Source organism: Rhincodon typus, chromosome 11 (assembly GCF_021869965.1).
Source record: "Rhincodon typus isolate 14 chromosome 11, sRhiTyp1.1, whole genome shotgun sequence".
Lineage (NCBI taxonomy): Eukaryota > Metazoa > Chordata > Chondrichthyes > Orectolobiformes > Rhincodontidae > Rhincodon > Rhincodon typus.
The window spans coordinates 38,175,838-38,200,837 of record NC_063342.1 but is presented as its reverse complement, the minus strand read 5'-3'; the positions used below and the strand labels follow the sequence as shown (position 1 = coordinate 38,200,837).

At 39.0% G+C, this 25,000-nt stretch overlaps 1 protein-coding gene across 1 annotated transcript in view; it reads left to right on the top strand.

The window, feature by feature from the left end:
* Window positions 1-3,659: 3,659 nt before the first annotated feature.
* Window positions 3,660-25,000, top strand: part of LOC125484421 (nucleoside diphosphate kinase 7-like) — a 30,626-nt gene continuing 9,285 nt past the window's right edge. Inside the window, exons 1-5 of the mRNA XM_048603093.1 lie at window positions 3,660-3,719; window positions 11,869-11,976; window positions 15,885-16,051; window positions 18,728-18,838; window positions 21,248-21,329. Coding sequence (XP_048459050.1) covers window positions 3,660-3,719; window positions 11,869-11,976; window positions 15,885-16,051; window positions 18,728-18,838; window positions 21,248-21,329 — 528 coding nt within the window. The remainder of the gene's footprint in view (window positions 3,720-11,868; window positions 11,977-15,884; window positions 16,052-18,727; window positions 18,839-21,247; window positions 21,330-25,000) is intronic.

Sequence of the window (25,000 nt, the reverse complement as noted above, 5' to 3'; positions counted from 1 at the left end):
AATCCCACATCTAGTATAAATCTCTCTCTCTCCCTGGTTCCAGAAAGAGCTGGTCTAAAAGTCTATCTTGAAAGCATTCTGTGAACTCCTTATCCTAGCTATTGCCAATTTGAATTTTTTGGTTTATCTGTCAATTTAAAATCACATTATTGTTTTCTATTTCCAAGTACCCATACTTATATACTTTGTCTGACATTATGATTATTTTTGGGGACATGTAGATCTTGCCCCTTTGTCTCTTTCTTCTACAATTCTTTATCTCCAACAGACCTTCGAGTGCAGGTTGATAGTTTCTTGAAGGTGGAGTCGCAGGTGGATAGGATAGTGAAGAAAGCATTTGGTATGCTTGCCTTTATTGGTCAATGCATTGAGTGTAGGAATTGGGAGGTCATATTGTGATTGTTAAGAACATTAGTTAGGCCACTATTGGAATACTGTGTGCAATTCTGGTTTCCCCATAATAGGAAGGATGTTGTGAAACTTGAGCGGGTTCAGAAAAGATTTACAAGGATGTTACCAAGGTTGGAGGGCTTGAGCTATAGGGAGAGGCTGAATAGGCTGGGGCTATTTTCCCTGGAGCATCAGAGGCTGAGGGGTAACCTTATAGAAGTTTATAAAATCATGAGGGGCATGAATAGGGTAAATAGACAAGGTCTTTTTCCCCAGGGTGGGGGAGTTCAAAACTAGAGGGCATTGTTTTAAGATGAGAGCGGCAAGATTACGCAATATTACTTGGTCCTGTTTCATGTCTCTGTGTCTTCTGCTGAAACCTGCACCTTTACTTTGATTTCACATTCAACTGTTTCAGTACTCTTCTGGCCAACCTTCTATCTTGTGTTCTCACTCAACTTCTAATCCTGAACTCTGCTGCCTATATTTTATCTTGTATCCGCTTCCATTCACCTATCACTGTCCTTTGAGATCTGCGTTTTCTCCCAATCTGTCAACATCTTTCATTTAAAAATTGACCTTTTTGTTTAAATCCTTTTGTATTCTCTTTTGCTGGCTTTTCTTATCTTTATGTGCACCTTGTTATCTTGCAAGTTTGGTTTGCTTTCTTGTGCTTGATTAGTTTCAGTGGTTACAGAGGAAGAGTTTCATCTTGTAAGTATTATTTTGTGTTTAATTAGCCACCTCAAGATGTTTAATTTTGGAAGAGTTCATAATGCAAGATACTTCTGATGTGGCAAGCGGAGCATTTTAAGTGAACAATATTGTCTTTTTCTAACTATACTGTTTTCAAGCTTTTATGGTTAATTTTTTTTAATAAACAGATTGCACTTATAATAACTACATTGCACCAATTAATCTATTCACAGGAAGATACCACTTAGGAACAGGATTAGGGCATTCAGTAGGATACGGCTGATCTGATTGTAACCTCCAGTCCATATTCTCGCCTCCCTGATAACTTTTCAACCCCTTAGCAAGAATCTGTTTACCTCTGCCTTAAAAATATTAAAGTACTCTGTTTCCACCACCTTTTTGCAGAAAGAGATTTTCCAGAGCCTCATGACTCAGAGAAAAAATGTATTGCCTAATCTCTGTTTTTAAATGGGTAACTCTAATCCTTAAACAGCGATGTCAAATTTTAGATTCTCTCAACAGAAAACATTCTCTCCATATCTACCTTGTTAAGACCCTTCAGGATTTTGTTTCCATCATTAAAGTTGCCTCTTATTCTTCTAAACTCCAACAATACAAGCTAGCTTGTTTAAACTTTCATCTTAAAATGATCTATCCATTCCACGTTTTAGTCTAGTAAAACTCTGCCTCCAATGCACTTACGTCCTTACTTAGATACAGTGACCAGTACTCCTTGCACAATTCTTCCAATGCGGTCAGTCTAGTGCCTTGTGTAACTGAAACATGATATATCTACTTGGTATTCAATTCAGCTTACATTAAATGATAACATTCTATGAACTTTCCTAATTACTAGCTAGATCTGCATGCTAGCCACACGTGATTTATCCATGAGGAAGAGGTTGGTTAGCTCCACTGGTAAATTTCAGAAATTTTGATTATAACTTAAAACAAAAAATATATACCAATTGATTTGGACACACATTTGATCCATCAACAAAATCTTTACAGCAGCACTTAATACTGTGTATGAATAAAGTGATATAAACAAGTAAAGCGATAGCTAATCTGAAAGCTAATTCTTAATTTTGAGTTTTCGGGAGTTTTCTTGAGTTTAAAGGACTTTTTTTTTGTTGTTAGGCTGAATAACGTTGGTTAGGGTATGCAGTGAGCTCCTCCAGTGAATTATTTGATGGGATCTTCTATGTCTAACTGGGACCAGGATTTACCATCTCATGTGGCAGATGGCAGCACTCCCTCAGTGTTATTTCTTAAGTGTCAATTAAAATGTTTTGACTGAGACTTGTAACCTTCTAATTCCATGACAGCTGATATTATTGGGTGAAAGCCGATGTCTCGAAAGGTGATTTTATATCACGGCTGCTATAATCCTGTTCAGGAATGAAATGGCTGATTGAATCTCCATCTTTAGTCTCTGGCATTGTATGTTAGTGCTCCAGTGCTCAGTTCCACCCACAAACTACCTTGAGTTCTTAAGTCAACGGTGGGTTAATGGTTTAAAACTAAAACAAGAAGTTAGAATAAATTAGCTTTGCTGAAATCGAGCTACAGTGAAACATTGCTTGAAGGTTACTGCACAGATCAAACTATTTTTAGTTAGCAAGATTCAGAATTTATAAGTCCTTAACACAATAAAGCTTGGGTATTAGTAAAGCTTAAACACAAATAGCAAATATAACCCCTCTATTCAAAATGAGAGGCAGAAAACTGGAAATGGTGGGCCAGTTAGCTTGATGTCTGTTGTGGATATTATGATAGAATTGCCAAAGAAATTATATCTAGGCATCTAGAAAACATCCAAGGTAATCGGGAAGAATCAGCATGGTTTCAAAAAAGGGAAGTAAGTTTTTAAGCAATTTATTAGAGTTCTTTTTGAAGGAGTAACATGCGCTGCGGAAAGAAAGGGGAGCCAACACATATAGTATACTTGGATTTCTAGAAGGCAAGTGATAGGGTGCTATCTGAGGTTATAGTGGAAAATATAAGCTTACAATGTAGTGATATATTGACATGAATAGAAGGTTGGCTAGCAAGAAAAGGAGAGTACAGGGTGCATAAATGTATCTTTGTCTGACTGGGAGGATGTGATGAGTGGAGACCCACAGAGATCTGTAATGGGGCTTCAGTCTTATATTTTACATAGTGACTGAGATGTGGGGAGCGAAAACGTGGCAGCTAAATTTGTAGGTCGTAGCAAGATAGATAGGAAAGTGTGATTGAAGAAGACATAAAAAGGTTGAATGAGCAGGCAAAAATTTGGCACGAGGAGTATAATGTGGAAAAATGTGAAATCTTTTGGCAGTAGATTTAAATAGCAGAGCGTTATATAGATAGAGAATGACTGACTGCAGAATTCCAAGATGCAGAGGGAAGTAGGTGTTATGGTGCATGAGTCACAAAGTTATCACGTATGTACAACTTATTGAAGGAAGGCTGTACATGCATTCAAAGTGGTTCAGATGGGGTTTTCTAGATTGACAACTGGAAGGGGTGGAATGTCTTCTGCGAATAGGATGGATAAACTGGGTTTGTGTTAACTGGGATTTAGAGTGATGGCTGACATGATTCTGAACGGTCTTGACAAGATGGACATGGAAAAGATGTTCCCTCTTGTGGGTGAATTCAGAACTAAAATTAATTGTTGTCATTTCAGGTCAGAGATGAGAATTGTTTTTCTTTGATGTTTAGTGCAATTTTGGAAATCTCTGCCTCAGTGTAAATGTGAGGTCAATGAATATTTTTAAGATAGAGGAAGATAGATTGTTGTTAGACAGAGGAATCAAAGATTATTTGGACTAGATGACAATGTGGAATTTGAAATAAACCGATCAAGCATGATTTCATAGGGTCTGTTTCCGTGTTGTATGACTCTTCGGTCCAACACGTCCATGCAGACCAGACATCCCAATCTGACCTAGTCCCGTTTGCCAACATTTGGCCCATCTCCTGCTAAACCCTTCCTATTCATATACTTGCCTTTTAAGTGTTGCAATTGTACCATCTCCACCACTTCCTCTGGCAGCTTGTTCCATACATGCATTACTGTCTGCATGAGAAAATGACCCCTCGAGTCCTTTTATAATCTTTCCCCTCACCCTCAGAAAAAGATTTTGGCTATTCAACCTATCTGTGTCCCTTGTTTTATAAATCTCTCTAAGGTCATCTCTCAGCTTCCGAAGCTTCAGGTGGGGAAAAAAAACCCTAGACTATTCAACCTCCCCCTATAACTCAAACTCTCCAGTCCTGGCAACATCCTGGTAAATCTGTTCTGCAACCTCAAATTTAACAACATCTTTCCTATAGAAGGGCGACCGGAATTCTTTGAATGCTGTATCAGGCTTTAAGGGAAAAATGCTTTTTTTGTATGTTCATATGTAGTTACAGATTCGGTCTGCAAACATTTTGGGGAGTGTGACAATGGAAAGCTTGTTATTATAAAGACAATGTTGTCGAGGAGAATACTGAGATACAGTCTATTAGACTAGACGGGATTGAGGTTCATAAAGAGGAGGTGTTTGCAATTCTGGAAGGTGTGAAAATAGATAAGTCCCCTGGGCCGGATGGGATTTATCCTAGGATTCTCTGGGAAGCTGGAGAGGAGATTGCGGAGCCTTTGGCTTTGATCTTTATGTCGTCATTGTCTACAGGAATAGTGCCAGAAGACTGGAGACTAGCCAATGTTGTCCCCTTGTTCAAGAAGGGGAGTAGAGACAACCCTGGTAATTATAGACCAGTGAGCCTTACTTCAGTTGTGGGTAAAGTGTTGGAAAGGATTATGAGAGATAGGATTTATAATCATCTAGAAAGGAATAATTTGATTAGGGATAGTCAACACGGTTTTGTGAAGGGTAGGTCGTGCCTCACAAACCTTATTGAGTTCTTTGAGAAGGTGACCAAACAGGTGGATGAGGGTAAAGCGGTTGATTTGGTGTATATGGATTTCAGTAAAGCATTTGATAAGGTTCCCCCTGGTAGGCTATTGCAGAAAATACGGAGGCATGGGATTGAGGGTGATTTAGCGGTTTGGATCAGAAATTGGCTAGCTGTAAGAAGACAGAGGGTGGTGATTGATGGGAAATGTTCATCCTGGAGTTCAGTTACTAGTGGTGTACCTGAAGGATCTGTTTTGGAGCCGCTGCTGTTTGTCATTTTTATAAATGACCTGGATGAGGGCGTAGAAGGATGGGTTAGTAAATTTGCGGATGACACCAAAGTCGTCAGAGTTGTGGATAGTGCGGAAGGATGTTGTAGGTTACAGAGGGACATAGATAAGCTGCAGAGCTGGGCTGAGAGGTGGCAAATGGAGTTTAATGCGGAAGAGTGTGAGATGATTCACTTTGGAAGGAGTAACAGGAATACAGAGTACTGGGCTAATGGTAAGATTCTTGGTAGTGTGGATGAGCAGAGAGATCTCGGTGTCCATGTGCATAGATCACTGAAAGTTGCCACCCAGGTTGATAGCGTTGTTAAGAAGGCGTACGGTGTATTAGGTTTTATTGGTAGAGGGATTGAGTTTCGGAGCCATGAGGTCATGTTGCAGCTGTACAAAACTCTGGTGCGGCCACACTTGGAGTATTGCGTACAGTTCTGGTCACCGCATTATAGGAAGGATGTGGAAGCATTGGAATGGGTGCAGAGGAGATTTACCAGGATGTTGCCTGGTATGGAGGGAAAGTCTTATGAGGAAAGGCTGAGGGACTTGAGGCTGTTTTCATTAGAGAGAAGAAGGTTAAGAGGTGACTTAATAGAGACATACAAGATGATCAGAGGATTAGATAGGGTGGACTGTGGGAGCCTTTTTCCTCGGATGGTGATGGCTAGCATGAGGGGACGTAGCTTTAAATTGAGGGGTGATAGATATAGGACAGATGTCAGGGGTAGCTTCTTTACTCAGAGACTAGTAAGGGCGTGGAATGCCCTGCCTGCAAATGTAGTAGACTCGCCAACTTTAAGGGCATTTAAATGGTCATTGGATAAACATATGGATGATAATGGAATAGTTTAGGTTAGATGGGCTTCAGATTGGTTTCACAGGTCGGCGCAACATCATCGAGGGCCAAAGGGCCTGTACTGCGCTGTAATGTTCTATGTTCTATGTTCTACGTTCTATTATAGATATTTCAAAGCTCAAGATTTTAACTTGTTTATGGTTTGTTCATCTGTGAACTACTGTGTAGATTCTGTTTAATAAAACTCTACACTGCCCCTGGGATTTCCTGTCCTTCCTGTGACCACAATCATGTGGAATCCATTACTATGGATCTTTTCGTTGTCCTCACCTGTTGTGATCTCCTGCTGAAACCATTGTAGAGATGCTGATCTGTCAGGATGGGATTCAATACTGGGATAGCATAATTAGGTCTGTAGATTATAATGACCTGGGATTCATTCCAGTGAATTGATGTGAGCTTATTCATTGCCCCAGTGAGTCACTAATGATTTTCTATTTTAAAATTATGGTTCTATTTAACTAATGTGTATCGTGAATTGGTATGAGGGAAGCTTTGACTTTCACTGACCCCACAGCACACATTCCTAAGACTGCGTGCAACTAGTAGGATTGATTTTTATGGTGAGTGATCCATTTGGTGATGTTGTTGACTCCAGCTGCTCCTCGTTATGCCATGTTGAAAAGTTACAACTTGAAGGCATCAAATTCCAAATCATTTAAAATGAATCTGTTTGCTTACATTATCAACAGACAGCTGTGCAAAGGATGGGGATGTTTAAATGAACTAATACTTGTACAGAAAATTTCCACATTGCAAATTTAACTTTTCACATGAAAACAAATCTCAGCAGTTCCCCTCGCTTATCTTGATATATTTATCTTATTATTGTTTTGTGGATTCTTTTACTTCCCTTCAGCTCTCATGGTTACACATTCCTCTCTTTGCTTTTCCCAGTCTCTGCCTTTATCTTGGTTTTCTCAACCATCAAAATTTTTATTTATTTATTTATTTATTTATTTTTAACTGTGAATTTATTATTATCATCTCAGTATTGGTCCCTGGCTGTTGTCTCATAGAAGACAACAAAGGACATCACGTTAAATATTTGAATGTGGGATTTGATGAAGGTCATTGAGACTTGCACTGCACATTATATTGGTAAATTTTACAGCTGATTTGATTTTGTTGGTGCAGTGGTTTGTAGTGCTATTTAACTGTTAAATTATTGAAATGTTCTTAAGTTCATATAACAAGTATGTCTAACAATTCCAAATTTCTGTTTTATTTTATTTAGCAATCCATTTATAAATTGAATAATTTAGCAAGGTTTATGGTAAGGTTGAAGAGTTCATTTGAGGAGGGGGGAGCAAAAAATATAATAGAGAAACATTTTAATTCAAGGTGTGAAGTTTCAACATGTCATCAGCTTTTGCACTTATTAATGTGCAGAATCTGGCAATTGTGTTTTCAAAATTTTAAGACACAGTTTGAATATATTGTCAGTCCAAATTCATACAGAGTTAGATTTTTTTTAGGTAAAGTACATATTGCTCTTAGTACTTGGATACATAATAAATTAAGCACTTGGATCTGATTCCTCAGCTCTCAACATTTCTCTATTTTGTATGATATTACTTCCTGTTGTTTGTTTGGTATGAGCTCCTCCTGTCTACCACTTCTCCTTTTCAATCTGTAGTGCTTGGAGCTCCTGCCCTTCTCAATGACCCTTCTCTTTCTGAAGAAGGGTCTAGGCCCGAAACATCAGCCTTCCTGCTCCTCTGATGCTGCTTGGCCTGCTGTGTTCATCCAGCTCTACACCTTGTTATCTCAGATTCTCCAGCATCTGCAGTTCCTACTATCTCTGATACAAAATTGACAATGTAGCTTTTGATCATGAACTTAACATAATTTTCAAACTTGTAATCCTAATAATGCCTGATGCTATCATTAAAAAGTGACCACACTCATTGAAGATGTCCCAAACAGCACTCTCATCCTCCCTGAATATGGTGAGCCATTGCCAGGACACACCTGCCAGAGGTGGCCAAATGACGTGTAGTTCAGAGGGAGTTATTTGAACTCAATGTAGTATAGTAGTCAAATGTGGGATGATTACTGTCTACAGCTGTCCTTTTGTCATTCATCAATACTCCTGTATGTTGGACAGCGGTTGTATGTTGGATAATGGTTGAAAGAAGACCTGATGGTTGTAAGTGCACAGAATGTACTTTAGGTGGGTGACTTTAATGTCCATCACTAAGTGGCTTGGCTGTACCACTACTAACCAATGGACATAGCTGCTAGGCTGAGTCAATGGGAATTGGTGAAACAACTAATGAGAGAAAAACCTACTTGATCTCATCCTCCCCAATCTGTGTCACAGGTGCATCAATCCATGGTAGCCTCAATAGGAGTGACTACTAGTCCACGCCGACCATGTTCCCAAACTAAACTAATCCCACTTGCTAGCATTTGACCCATATCCCTCCAAACCTTTCCTATTCACATACTTATTCAAATGCCTTTTAAATGTTGTAACTGTACCTGCTTCCACCACTTCCTCTGGCAGTTCATTCCAAACACGGACCACTCTCTGTGTTTAAAAAAATGTTGCCCCTCATGTCCTTTTAAAACCTTCTCCTCTCACCTTAAAAATATGCCCCCTAGTTTTGAACTCCCCCACCCTAGGGAAAATTCCCTTGCTATTCACCTTGTCTATGCCTGTCATAATTTTATAAGCCTCTATAAGGTCAACCCTCAGCCTCTTACTCTCTAGACAATAAAGTCCCAGCCTATCCAGCCTTTTTTTAAAATAACTCAAACCCTCCATTCCTGGCAAGATCTTGGTAAATCTTTTCTGAACCCTCTCCAGTTTAACAATAATATCCTTTCTATAACAGGGTGATCGGAACTGCACACAGTACTGCAGAAGACATCCCTACTCCAAACTCCAAGGTTTGAGCAATGAAGGCAACCACGCTAAGCATCTTCTTAACCACCCTGTCTACCTGACCCACATTTCAAAGAATTATGCACCTGAACCCCTAGGTCTCTCTGTTCTACAGAACTACCCAGAGCTCTCCCAGTAATTGTATAAGTCCTGCCCTTGTTTGTATTACCAACGTGCAATACCTCACATTTGTCCAAATTAAATTCCATCTGTCACTCCTCAGCACATTGACCCAATTGAACAAGATCTCTTTGTAATCTAAGATAACCTTCATTATTGTCCACTGTACCACCAATTTTGGTGTCATCTGCAAACTAAATAACCATGCTTCTTGTATTATCATCCAAATAGTTTATATAAATGACAAACAAAAGATACAGCATGCTATTGATGCGGTCAAGTGATATATCAACCAGTGGATCAGATCTAAGCTCTGCAGTGCTGCCAAATCCAGTCATGCATTGTGATGACAAATTACCAGGAGGAGAGGACTCCTCTGTGATGGGGAGCCCAGCACATCATTCAATAAAATGAAGGTGAAGCATTTGCCTCCAGCTTCAGCCAGAGACTCGAAGGAGATAATTCATCTTAACTTTCCCTTAAAGTCCCCAGCATCACAGATGCCAGACTTTAGTCAATTTGATTCAATCTGTGATGTTCTGATGAATGGTGTATAATATCTATTGTCATTTTTAGAACTTTGATTGTTTTAAAAGCGAGATTGATGTGAGTCTGTTCAGTGACTATTTGATAGATCAGCCTGTCTTTATGGAACAGTGACCTGGATCCAGCCTAGCTCAGAAAGCATGTGATTACAGAACCCTGTTTGTTAATGGAATGATTTTTAAATACTTTCGGCTTTATGACAACAAATGTAAATGCATTAAAGTTTTTTCAGTTCAGAAGAGTCATGGATTGAGTTCAGAAGCAAGTTTTAGTAATAAATAGAATTTAGTTTGTTTTTTTCTTTTGTGTAGTAACCTTATGTTCTATTGTTAAAGGACATGTGCAGCCTTGTGTGTTTCAATGACTAACCACACATTAACCAACTGAAAAATTAAATATATGATCATTTAAGCCAGGTTTAATTGAGATCTTACTGTCCAGTTCCACTATCAGCTGGCATAATAACAATAACAAGAAATGGATGAAGGTGCTTCTATAGAATGGCAGAAGGTCTAAAATTGTTGATGATATTCGACAGCTGCACGACCTTGAATGAGTCCTATGAACATTCCTGTACGTGCCAAAGATGGCAAATCAAGGTTGCTTTTCTGTACTGGCTGTTTGTTACACTGTATAAGAGAAAGAGTTTCATTCCTAGTCAATGGACTTCACCTCGGGCCAGGAACAAACTTAAGCCTCCAGACCAGCTGTCGATTTGAGGGGGCCCACAAGGGTGTGAGGCTTCTTTTTTTTTCTCTTTCTTTTTTCTAATTTACTTAATAAATATTCCTTTCTTTTTCCTTCTTTTATTACTCAATAAATGTTCATATTTAAGCAATTTACTATTGTTGAGTCTTCTCTTAACTACATTTAACCAAATCCAAAAGAACCACTTGGACACACCCTGTGATCCAAGATAGTGCTGGCTACTCCAGTGCTATCAGAAGTGGCACATGCAAAGGAATAACCTGCTCGCTCATGCTGTGTTTGTGTAGTACCTGGATGACTCTGCTCCTAACCTCATTACAGATTTTGTAAAATCATGGACAAAAGAGCTGAACTCCAGCGATGAGGTGAGAGTGACAGCCATTAATAGCAAGGCAGCATTTTACAAAATTAGACAATATGAATCAGAAAACTTTTCACTGCTCGGAGTCATAGGAGGTCAGTCATTACAGCCCAGGACATCATTGCAGGAGTTCCTCACATTAGTGTCCTTAGGCCACGCCATCTTCAGTTTTTCCCTTCATTCACTTGGGGTCGTGAGCGTCGCCATCTGGTTAGTATATATTTCCCATCCCTAGTTGCACTTGAGAAGGTGGTGTCGTCTTGAACCGCTGCAGGTAGACCCACAATGCTGGTAGGGAGGGAATTCCAGAATTTTGACGCAGCAACAGTGAAGGAATGGTGATAAATTTCCAAGTCAGGGTGGTGAGAGGCTTGGAGGAGAACTTGCTGGTGGTGGTGTTCCCATGTATCTGCTGCCCTTGTACTTGATTAATGACCCCCTCCTCAATCATGAGGTCAGAAGTGGGAATCCTCACTGGTGGCATAATATTCAGCATGATTTGCAAGTTCTTTGATATTGAAGCAGCTCACATTCATAGACAGCAAGACCTAAACGAAGTGTAGACTTGAGGTGATGAGTGTCGATTAACATTTCCCACCGCACATGTGCCAGGTAATGACAGGGATCATTGCTGAGGTGTTAAATGAATATTTTGCATCTTTTTTACAAAAGAGGGTGCTGCTACCGAGGCTGTGGTGATAGAGGAGGAACCTCTGTCACGAGAGGGTTGAAAATTAATAAGGGAGAAGTCCTGGGGTCATTGAAGAAAGGGTTGGCCAGGTGTGGTGAAGGGAATGGTCCCTTTGACATGCCAAAAGAGGAAGGGAGGATATGTTTGGTCGTGGAAATGGAGAATGGTGATATGGTGATATGTTGAATGTGGAGACTGACGGGTTGGAATGTGAAGGGAATGGGATAATAATTTTCCATCCAGCACAGTAATTCCTATAGGAGCATACTTCTGGTGTTAAGAGACTTCTTACTCAAGTTTTATTGAGGTAAAAGTTTGCTTAAATAGTATACTAATCCATCTACATTTTCTCATCTTGCTGTAATTTGTGTTGTTTAATATTTTGTTTTTCTATTCTTATTCCTGCACCCCTCTGCCCATTTTCCCTTTTTAGGATCATGAAGAACAATTTTCCTTTATAGCAGAATGGTACGATGCAAGTGCTAGTCTAATTCGGCGCTACTTGTTTTTCTTTTATCCAAAAGATGGATCTATTGAAATGGTAAGAGTTTTGTTTTGCTTTTTGGCTGTTTTTTTTGTATTCATCTTAAATTGTGTCAGATTGAAAACACATCAAGCCTCTGCTTTTGTTCGGTTTAGCTGAAGATAGCAGAACTTCTAAACAATTAGTACCAATATGCAAGTGAGTGAAATGCTGAAGCAACATATCCCATAGAGCTATGATTCAGTGTTCCATATATTATGGAAACATTATTATTAGTACCTCTACTATTTATAATTCTGATTATTTGCCAACTAAAACATTGTCACATCAAAGCCTTATGCAAAAGGTCATTTGATTTTATAGATTTGCTGTTTGTATTTTTTTTTTCATTGAATTTTATCTCCATTTCTTATTCAATATAACAGCATTTTAAGCATTTTAAACATTTTACTAATTCATTGTATTAATTCCCAAGCTTAGAAACTTGTGACTATCTGCCAATTTTATTATCTTTTTGGGGTTCTTCAGTATGTGGTAGTTGAATGAGGTTCTAGCATATGTAGTGGAAGACTGAAATTGAATTTTAAAAAATGCTAGTTTTCTGATCACTAAATTTATTGTATTGTCTCTTCATATTAAAAATCCAACTGGCGTTATTAATATCAAAAATATAACCTGCCATACTTTGGTGTGCATGTGACTCCAGTCTAGTTGTTAATTTTAAAGTTCTTAAAATGCTCTTCTAAAGCTTCTTGCTTGCTCGTATTAATAGTAAAACTACAAAACGGATTCAAAATGAACAAAAATATGGCCTTACCATTGCCGCCCACGTTTTGAGAAAATAAATCACGATAAACATTACAGGCAGTTTTGCTTTGCACTTATAAAAACCTGCCGTGATTCTGAATAAATAACATCTCACCCAATCTAAAGATTTTCAGAAAAACCAGCAGGGTTGACTTGAGGACTGTTTTCCATGGGAAATGATTAATATTGAGAAGGAAGACCAACATTTTCTAAGAAAGAGAACCGAGTATTATGACACATGACTACATCATACATCACATTTATTCCTTTCTCCTTAACAATCAACCGATTTCATAGGACTTTTGAGGACCTTTCTGAGGAACTCTATTCCAAAAGAGCTAGTTTTTTCCAAATCAGCAGTTGACTGTCTCCTATGACTGATTTGAAAACCTGAATTTAAGCTCATTTGTATGCATTATTCTATCTGGCTATGAGAGTTACTATTGACTTCAACCATTGCAGCTTACACTCTCTAAGTAGTTACAAGGGATCTCTGCAACATAAGATGAGAAAAGATACATGATTTTATTTTAGGAAGGAGAACAGCAATTGCTTTAAATGGTTTTGAGCTTGGTAGAGCTGAGAATTAACAAGATTACTAAGCACTTAGAGTTTATGCAAAAAATTTAGGCCCTCATTACACTATGGATGGAACAGAAGTATTCTATGATTCTGCAGATTATAAATATCCCCTTATTCCACTAAAAATTAAGTTAGCTAGGATTTTAGAAATAGAAATTGATTCCATCTTCTAAATTACTTGTACACGGATGCCTGAAGTTTGAAGTCCACCTGGTTTCCAACCTTCTGCCTTGATTAATTTTATAGTTTAATGAAAGTTTGTTTTTCTTTAATCAAACATTTAAAAAATACTTCTTTTTTAAGTAAAAAGTTTATTATTTTTATACAGAGATGATCCCTCTACTCGGAGAGATGAGCTTCAACTGATGTATTAAACTGTTCAATTCTGTGTTAAATTTGTATAAGATAAGATTATCCAAAATATTTTTGCCTTAAAGCTAAATGAAACTTGAGATGAGGCAACTGAATTCTATTGTTTGATGTCACTTTAAAGTTATCCCATGAGCAATGCTTGAATATATGATCAATTAAGTATCAACTTTTCATTCACCCATTTTCCTCATAACTAGTTTGAATTTAGATCAACATGGTGAAATGTTGCCGTTATTCACAGATGGTGCAAGGAGATTCATGTAGTCTGTTAAAAGGATGAATCAGGTAATCCTCCATTAATCCCTAAAAATGGGATGATGCAAATAGACTTTGAAATCGGATTTTTAGTACAAGTCATTGCCATTGTGTCATTACCAGCTGTAACAGATACTGTTAACTAAATCAGCATTATAGAGCTATAAAGTCAGTGTTACACAGAGGGCCATTTCCCATAGAAATCACACTGGCTGTCTGGCCTTCGGTAAATTCCATTTTCCCGCTGCATCTCTATAGTCTTGCAAGTTTATTTCCCTGCAGTGCCCATTCAATTTTCACCTCAAATCAATTATCATCTCCCTTCTACCATCCTAATAGGGAACAAGTTCCAAGTTATTACCATTTGTGTGTTTTTTATTTTCAAAGAGTTTGGCCTTCCCTCTCCACTTAATTGTTTTTATTGCTCAATACCTAAATTTATGTCCCCTACCTCACGTACCAACATTAGTTGCAGTATCAACTTGGAGCAGAGAATATCTTTCAGTTTTCTCTATTTTTGACAGATTCACCAAATAGTGATTCTCACTAAATATCTAAAGTACTACATTTGTTTATGCTGTTCTACGTTTGGTGCTAGACCATCATTGCCATTGATAAAGAATTATCCTGCTGTGCATGTACATATACAAATTAGGAGCAAGCATAGGTCATTTGGCCCTTTATGCCAGCTCCACTGATCTGATTGATTGTAGTCTCAACTCCACTTTACTGCCTACTCCTGATACCTTTCACTCCCTTTTTAGTCAAGAATTTATCTACTTCTACCCTGCATCCACTACTTTCTAGGATAGACTGTCCAAAAAACCCTCAACCCATGGCAACAGGTCTCTGACTCTTCACTTAATATTCCTTTCCTCCAATCCTCTTGATGTTCATGGTCCATTAGGAGCCAGAAACTTAATTTAAAAATAAATCTCTTATTGTTGATAAAACCAGCATGTATTGTCCATTCATAATTCTTCTTGAGATGATTTGGAGTTACATTCTTGAACCACTGAAGTCCATCTAGTATGGATACACTTAGTGATGCTTTAATTGCTTCAGGTTGGATGTAGACAGCGTGGTCATCTGTGTTTGTCTATTTATCCTGTTATTCATGGTGTTGTGAATATCAGAGGGACACATCTGGCACTACTTTTACTTAACATCTCTATCAGAATTGCCCTCTACCCTTGAACTAATCTATTGCTCACTTAGATTTATCTTTGGGTTTTTGGACTTAATACCTCTGAAAATTGAATGGTCATAATGTGGTAGGTGAGACCACTTCTGGAATATAGCAGTAAACATTTTACTACTTTTTAAACATCTAGCCAATTTATTCCCATGGGACTGCCTGTGTTAAAACTTAGAATTAGAAGTCAGTCAAAACAGCAAAAAGACTGTGAGGAAGTAATAACATATGTAATGTAAGCAGGTGGCAGAACAAGTAGGCTAGTGAATCTGTATTTTTTCATTGTAATGCAAATTTAACTGATTGTACCAAGGCTAATTTCCTCATACTCCGCATTCTGCATGTTTTGTCTACTCTGGAATTAAGTCACTTCTAAGCCAACCAAACAATACCTGGTCTGCTTTCCAAAATATTAAAACAATTCATGTGTTTTGGTAACAGAGTCAGTTCAAATCACAAGGGAGTGTCATTGTTGAATTCCAGCTCCCACTACTGCACAAGTACTGTAGGCGTCAACTTCAATTTATTGAAAGAAAGCAGACAACTATATTCTTAAGGGAGTGACTGGCGCCATTGGATTAATGTAGGTGCCTGTGGCAGACTGGCAGCAAATGGCAGTTTTTTTCGCAATGTGAACATTTTGTGCTGTTTTGTGGAAAGTGTTGGTAATTTTGTATGTGATTATTATTTTGACCTTTTTTTGACCTCTGTTTTATGAATAAATATATTGATGTCCATTCTTGACATTTTACAGTATGATATTAAGAACCATCGTACCTTTTTGAAACGGACAAAATATGAACAATTGCGGCAAGAAGACTTGTTCGTTGACAGCGTAATTACTGTGTATTCTCGTCAGCTCCATTTAGTAAGCTACGGGGACCAATACACAGCTCGCAAACTGGGAAGTAAGAAACAAAAGTAAGAACTTAGTTTCAAATTATATTCAGAGTTCACACTAATTACTGAAGGCCTAATTTGATCAAAATAGTATTAAAATCTCATTCAGACATGTAAGGTTCACCAATTATGAAATTCCCATCCCACAGTAATATGATTGGTAAAACTGATCAAATTTTGACTGAAGCGCAGTTCATCGATAAGATAGGTCATGTACTTGAATGCATTCATCATTTTTAACATATGGAGATTTTTGTTCCTTGTGCTTGAATTGGATCTGACTTTACATAGTTCAGGTGACTTGTATTGCTTTAGTCAAATTGATGTGTTAGTAATTTCCTATAAATTTGAAGAATCTCTCTCTAGCTGTCTATTATGAACTTTGAGTTATAAATGTAAATGGTGTGTTGTTTATGTACTCAGTAGAGAGAGAGGCTTAGTGAAAATCTAATCCTGGTTTGTTAAAGTTGAGGCACAAAGGTTGTCTTTGATGCAATGGGGCTACCTTAGAATGAAGAGTCATGCATGTGAAATGAGGAAGCAGGCAATGAAGCTGGATGTCCGTAAGTTTACTTTTCTAGTTAACAGTGAGCTGGTTTATTATAATCCTTCAAAGAGGCAGTAGGTTGGATATCTACTGGAAGTGGTCATGCTGTAATCTTGGAAGTTGCACCAATGGTGTGAGAAAGAGTTTTACCAGATGTCTCGCATTCACCACAGGTCTGTATTTGCCCATAACTTCAGGAACAGGATGGAATTTTGGTGCTTAGACATCCAATCTGCTTATCCCTGGGTGAGAAGCTATGACACAATGGCTTTTTCCCTATTCTTGATAGAAAAATATAATTACATTTTACACACATGTAAAATCCCCCTTGTCTATAAGAAGTGGTTACATCATCTGCTTGTTAAGCTGTGTATCTGGCAAAAGTAGAGCATTTCCTCCTCCCGCTTCATCCCACTCCTTTATTCACCTCCCTCTCTCTTATGGCCCTTTCCCCTCGCTGGCCCTCTCTTCCCTTCTAGGTAGGCAGCCTTTGTAATGGCACAAATATGACCTCAGAAGCTTCTCTTGAGGTCAAATGTAACACCAGTGCTGCAAACAGATTGCCCTAATCTTCCAGAGAGAGGGATAGAGTTGTTGCAAGGGAATGGAGATTGGAACAGGAATAAGAGCAATGGCTTCAGTCCTCACAATATTTAATTTGTGGAAATTTCTGTTCATTCAGTCCTGCACATCAGACAAGAAGTCTAATAATTTTGCAGCAATCAAAAGGAATGGTGATGAGCTAGAGCTGCATGCCATCAGTGACACGTGAAAATTAATGCTGTCATTCACTGAGAATGTGATTACGTGATTTGTGAGCACAGATATGGAAATGCTGGAATTGAAGATGGTGAAGTTGTTGGGGATTACTCTGGAGATTGTGGGTCTTCTGTCCTGGTGTTAATCTGAATTGAGGATGTTTTGAACAATTGTAGTAAATAGTCTAGCACTTTGGGGTCTCTGGCATATTTCTGAGAAGCAAATCCTAATATAGTTATGGTGTAAGGGAGCCTAGAATTACTGTTGTCATGTTCTGAATAATCAGATTCAAACCTTTTTTGGATGTTCCTGCTGGTTAGCCCTCTTGTTCATTCTTGACATATTTTGCACTTGCATGTATTTTCCTGCTGTCCTCTTCTCAGTTCTTTTCCTTTATCAGTCGGTTCCTGTTTCAGATATTTTCTAATCAAGCTGCTTTAGAGACGTTTTTTCTCAATGTGGAGCAGGTGCAACTTGAACCCAGATCAGGTGGTTCAATGGTAGGAACACTATCATTGTGACAATAAAGCACCTTGGTTCCTGTTTCTTTCCTTTCCTTTTTCTTTTGCCTTTCTTTCTATAGAAACTCACCATCAAGTTTTCTAATCACCCACTCAAAAGAACTCACCTCTTAGTGGTTTTAAGCAACGTGTTCAGATGTGTTATGATATACCTCTGGTGGGGGTAAGACTTGAACCAAAGCCTTCTGACTCCGGGCTCGGGACTGTACCACTGTGCCACAAAACCGTGGGTTGTTCCTGTTTTGACTTTATATTGTTTTGAGAAGTGTCATCCTTGACACCAACCAAATTTACAAATTGCAAGCACTACTCAACAATAGCAAAAACAGGGGAGTATACAAAAATAGGAAAGGAATTGAAGGGCATATTATGCACCACAGACAAACATCAAATGTGAATAAAGGTACATTCTCTGCAACACGTGTCCGAACTTCCATTTCTCCCAATTTATGTTACAAAAAAAAAGTCACTTATAGCAGTACAAATAAAATATAATGTGAAAATCTGAAATAAAATCAAGAAGTGCTAAATTACATTTTGGGTCTGTAAGCTTCGAAGAAAGAAAAGATGGGTTAAGGTTTGCTGCCCTTCACTTTCGGCATTTATTTTTCTACACCAGATATCAGCTGCCTTTTAAACATATATGCATTGGATTTGATTTCTGTTTCTTTGCACCTGTCAGAATTGAAACATAAAACCTAAATGTTTGGAAACCATTTTGTTGTTACTGCCAATAGCAAAATGGCAAATAAGATTTGTCCTCAATAATTTAAAATTGGGATTTCTTCTTTGTTATTCACTTTTTGTTAAAATCCACAATGTTATGGCCTAGATATTGAACAACCTTTTCGCTGTCTCTTTCTTTTCCAGGACACTAGGTATAATAAAGCCAGGTTCTGATCTTAAATTCGGAAAGTTGATTGACAGGCTCTACAGCTCAGGACTTGTAATATCCAAGGCAAAAATGATAGATTTAACAAGGTACATAATCCACTAATTTTTCAAATCAATGTTGTTAAGCTTTCTTGATCTGTTGAATTTTAGAACTTCCTTTGTAAAGCAACATCTCTGCATTGAGAATGGCAACCTTTACCAGAGTGGAAAAAAGTGTCTACACTTTAAGTGCCAGTCTTTAGCAGCCAAGGAAGTGGCTGTGCTTTCTTATATGTATGAACTTGTGTGTGTGATATTAGTATTCTCCTGGTAGTAACAAAGATGTATTTATGGAAACTGTTGCAATCAGTGATTTTTTGCAAACAGTAAATGTGGCAGACTGCACATGCAAAGTATGCAATGCTTGTGCTATATAGTGCATGATACATGTGCAGTACATCTTTGCTCCAGAAAGTATTTATTTTTTCTTTAAAATCGCATATAAAATACCCATTACTTTCTGGGTGAAATCAGTTTTTCTCATGTCCTCTCTGATAACAATCGCCTTAAGTCTCTGTCCCCTGGTAATTGACCTCTCCGCATGTAGCAACAGGACTTACCAATCCACTTCTTGAAGCCCCTCATTATTAGCTGGGATATGAGGAAAAGCCTTTTCAGTCAGAGATTGTTAGGCATCTGCAGTTCAATGCCCAATTTGGTTGTTGAGTTGGAAACTCTCAGTTCATTTAAAAGGAACCTGGATCTGCAACTGTTGTACTTTAACCTGTGAGGCTATGGACAAAGTGCTGTACTGGCTGAATGGCCTGTTTCTGTGCTATGAAATTTCAATGGTTCTGTGATGTCTCTGCCATAAAACTTTGCTGTCTCTTCCTGATTATAGGCTGGGCACTTGGATATATGCATAATGTCCTTTAAAGGTTTGATCCCCATGACCGATAGCAAGCTAACCAGCATGTAGTTTTTTTTTTTTGCTTCCCTCCTCTTTTGAGTAGAGGAGTTATATTTGATAGAACATTTCCAGCATCTAGCAAATTTTGGAAAATGAACACCAATGCTATTCTTTGCCACCTCTTTGAAAGACCCTGGGTTGAGGTCCATCAGAATCCAGGGAGTTTTAGCGTGCAGCTCCATCAGTTTGATAACGCTTGTGATTGTAATTTCCTCTCTCCCTGCCAGCTCTTGATTTACAGCTATTACTGGAATGTTATAACATCACCATAGGTGATACAAACCGAACTAAAATATTTATTCTTCTAATCAGCTATTTCCTTATGTATTATGACCTATCTCCTAATAGCACTCCATTCATATTCGCCAAAGAACAACACTCAATTCTTTTCATTTTTAAACAAAGAAATACCTTTTTTTTTGACTTATTTTCTAGACACCTTCCTGTTGTGCTTTAATTTCTTTCATTGAGTTAATCTTTTAGTCTCTGCTATTGTTTATATTCTGTCTAATTACCTAACCCGCCACTCATCCCTGCACAATTATATTATTTTCCCTTAAGTTTGATGCTTTCCTTTAGGTAGCCATGGATAGTAGTCCTCCCTTTAGAATTTTTCTTTGCAGAAGTAGTCTATTATTCTGACATATCCCCTTCAATGTCTGTCACTGCTTCACTATTGATCTGTTCCCTAGCCTAGTATTCTAGTTCATTTTAGATAGTTTAGATTTAATGGTCATAGCTGTCCTTTAAAAAAACTAGTCTTAAACCCATTCTTCTCTCATTTCAAATTGGATGTAAGAATCAATCATATTGTGATTGCTGTTATCTAGACACTTTTTTTGATTTTGAGATCATTAATGAATTGTGTCACATGCAATACCAAGTCCAGCATAGCCTGCTTTCTGGGTAATTCTGGATTGTGCTGCTCTAAGAAGCTATCTCAATGGCAATCCGTGAGCTCATCTAGGCTACCATTGCCAATGTGATTTTTCCAGTTTATTCGTAGCCTAAAGTCAACCCATGATTATTGTCACACACACCCAATATTTACTTTTGTATGCTTTGTTCTACATTGTGGTTACTATTAAGGGACCTCTCAACCACTTCTGCAATTGACAACTTATTTCCCTCGTATTCCTCATCTTTTTCTCAACCATTTCTAAGTCCTGGTCTCGTGATCCACGTTCATCTCTGACTATTGCGCAATGCCATCCTAGATTAACAGTGCTGTCCCTCTAATAAAATCCGAAAGAACTGCGGATGTTGTAAATCAGGAACAAAAACAAAGTTGCTGGAAAAACTCAGCAGGTCTGGTAGCATCTGTGAAGGAAAAAACAGAGTTAACATTTCAGATCCAGTGACCCTTCTCAGAACTGAGGAAGGGTCTCCGGACCCAAAATGTTAACTCTTTTGTTTTACCTTCACAGATGCTGCCAGACCTGCTGAGCTTTTCCAGCAGCTTTGTGCTGTCCCTATATCTCATTTTCTTTCTTCTTGAATATCATATAACAATCAATATGCAGGACCTAATCCTTGTCATTATGCAGCCTCGTTTCTGTAATCGGGGATGAAGATTTCAGATTTGGGCAAGAGATGGAGGAGGAATATGAAGAAAAATGTTTTTACGCAGTGAGTGATAATGTTTTCGAGAAGATTTGTAGCTCGGGTTGTGGATGAGCTTGTAGACATGCTTGCCAAGCCGGTGGGTTTGGTTGCAAATGTTTCATCACCCTGCTAGGTAACGTCTGGTCTGTATGTGTGGTCTTTCTATATACGCTAATCTGGAGTTCCCCGTTGTTTTTGCCTTCTGCCATTATGCCCAGGAAGGGTACTCAGTAAAAACCGAAAGAACTGCAGATGCTGTGAATCAGGAACAAAAACAGAAGTTGCTGGAAAAGCTTTGAAGGTCTGGCAGCATTTGTTAAGAAAAAATCAGAGTTAACGTTTTGGTTTTTGCGACCCTTCCTCAGAACTGGTAGTTGATTGTTGTTCTCTTCTTCTTTTGTGAATTTTATCCCGGTGAGGATGTTGTTTTATATGTTGGTGGGTTTCTTCTAGTTTTGTACATTTGATAATGACGAAGTTGTCATCTACGCAAAGTGTTTGGGTTATATAGTGGGGAGCATTGTCTGTTCTAACCTTTGCATCTGCAATTAGTCCTGATATTGGGGATCCCATTGATATTCTGTTGATTTGTTTTGTTTGTAATGCTCCCATTGAAAGTGAAGTCGGTTGTGAGGCACAGACCTAGTAGTTTCAAGATGGTGCCCTTATTGATGGTGCTGGTGCACTGGAACCAACACTAAAGAGCAACGGACTCATGGAAGAAGTACAACAGACCATCAGACAGATGACAGTCCTAGCACTGAGCAAAAGCGGTAAGTGGAACACATTCAATGCAGAAAAGACGAAAGCCCTGGAAAGACTCGAAAAAGACAAGAATATTGTAATCGTACCAGGGGACAAAGGACGCATAATAGTAATCTTCAATAGAGCCCAATACATCGAGAAAGCTAACCCACTACTAGCAGATACTGATACCTACCAACAGATGGCGATAGACCTGATACCACAGTTAGGGAACTGGATTACAACAACCCTGAAGAAATTACACAACTCAGGAGACATCAGCAAGATGGACTACCAAAAAATGAAGCTGCAGGGATCCAACACACCCCACTTCTACGGACTCCCCAAGGTACACAAACTGGGGGTCCCCCTCAGACCCATCGTCCCACTACCATGCTCACCAACATACAGACTTGCCAAAAAACTACAACAGAAATTGAAATACGTAGTTGACAACACTACCCGCTCTATCCACTCCTTCCAAAAATTCCTCAACATCATCAAGGACACCAGGGTAGAAGAGGACAAGATGATATCCTTCAATGTAACAGCACTATTTACATCCATAAACATTGACCTAGCCAAAGAGACAATTGCCACACTACTGGACGAATCAAGTAGGCCGGCACTCTAGGACACCAACAGCATCAATAAGGACACTACCATGAAACTACTAGATCTGTGCTTCACAACCCACTTCACCTTCAATGACAACATATACAAACAAATCAATGGAATGCTAATGGGATCCCCAATATCAGGACTGATTGCAGAAGCGGTAATGCAAAGGTTAGAATGGACAGCGCTCCCCACTATACAACCCAAACTTTGAGTCTGAAATGTAAATGACACCTTCATGATTATCAAACGCACACAACTAGAAGAAACCCACTGACTCATAAGCAACATCCTCACCAGAATAAATTCAAAAAAATGAAGGGAACAACAACCAACTACCCTTCCTGGACATAATGGCAGAATGCAAAAGCAACGGGGAACTCCAGATTAACATATATGGAAAGACCACACATACGGTGGGTTTTTTTCTAGTTTTGTGCGTTTGATAATCCACGAAGGTGTCACCTACATATCGGACCCAATTACACTAGCAACTAACCCAATGCTCACAAACGGAGCTGCATCCAGGACACTCTTTAAATGAGCCACAACACATTGCAGCAGCCTGGAACTACGTGAAGCAGAACGGGCACACCTGTATGGAGTCTCCAAAAGGAATAGATACCTGAAAAGCACAATCCGCCATTACTTCTGAGACAGATCACAACAGGTAGACACAACGTGACCAGAATCACTTGTCCCCCTATCATACATCAAGGACGTTTCAGAGCTGACCACAAGACTACTCAGACTCCTAGGTATCAGGGTAGCCCACAAACCGTCAACCACTCTACAACAGCTACTGACGAATGTAAAGGATCCCATACCCAAAACCAGCAAAACTGGAGTAATATACAAAATACCATGCAAGGACTGTGAGAAACACTACATAGGCCAAACCAGAAGAAAACTGACAATTCGGATACATGAGCACCAACCAGCCACCAAGGGACACAACCAATTCTCACTTGTCTCACTACAAATGGACAAAGAGGGACACAAATTTGACTGGGACAACACATCCATAATGGCACAAGCCAAACAGAGACACGCCAGGGAATTCCTGGAGGCCTGGTATTCTAACCGGAACTCCATCAACAAACACATCGAATTAGACCCTGTGTACAAACAACTGAGAAACAGAACCAGAAGTGGTACCAAACACCCCAACAAACTGAGGCACACAAATAACAAACTGGACAGAACACCAATACTTCACTGCACTGACCATGTTACCTAGCAGGGTGACAAAACATTTGAAGCCAAACCCACCAGCTCAGCGAGCAGGTTTACAACCTCCAGTGAGTGATAATAATATGGAACTTACTGCCATGAGTGTAATGGAAGCAGAAACAATTATTCAAAGGGGAACTTAAATAGACACTTGAATGAAATAAAACTTCAGGACTAAGGGAATTGAGGGAAGGAGTGGGACAAACAGGATTAATCTCTAGCATGATATGTACCAGGATGTTGCCTGGAATGGAGGGAAGGCCTTACGAGGAAAGGTTGAGAGAGCTAGGGCTGTTCTCTTTAGAACGACGAAGGATGAGAGGTGACTTGATAGAGGTGTACAAAATGATCAGATGTATAGATAGAGTGGACAGCCGGAGACTTTTTCCTAGGGTGGAGGTAGCTATTACGAGGGGGCATTGTTTTAAAGTGAGTGGAGGTAGATATAGGGGAGACATCAGAGGTAGGTTCTTTACTCAGAAAGTGGTAGGGGCGTGGAATGCTTTGCCGGAGAGGGCAGTGGAGTCTGCCTCATTAGGCGCCTTTAAGCAGCTATTAGACAGGCATATGGATGATAGTATAAGGAAGGGTGGAGATTAGATAGACCTTAGGTTTAGGGTAAAAGTTCGGCACAACGTTGTGGGCCGAAAGGCCTGTACTGTGCTGTACTGTACTGTTCTATGTTCTATGGTCTAATATGCCAAATGCATTTCTGTGCTGAATTGACTGACTCTATGAGCGTTGTGGAATAGACATTTGACATTGATCTACATGGGATATCAGGAGAGATGACTAAAGGCTTGGTCAATAAGTTAGATCTTCAGGAGTGCCTGAAAGGGGAGAGTGAGAGTGCAATGGAGACAGCTGCTCAGTTTTCTGCCAAGGCAGCTGAATGGTGGAATTCTTGAAAATAGAGGATGTTTAAATTGGATCCATAAATTGGAGCAGTGCCAAAATCTCAAAGGTGTACAGGAGGTTATAGAGGTGGGGAAAGATGAGCCATTTCAGGGATTGGAAAACACATAGAATGTTAAAATGGAGGTATTGCTTAATCAAGAGCTTTTGTAGATCACTATAGACTAGCGAGCATTTCAATGATA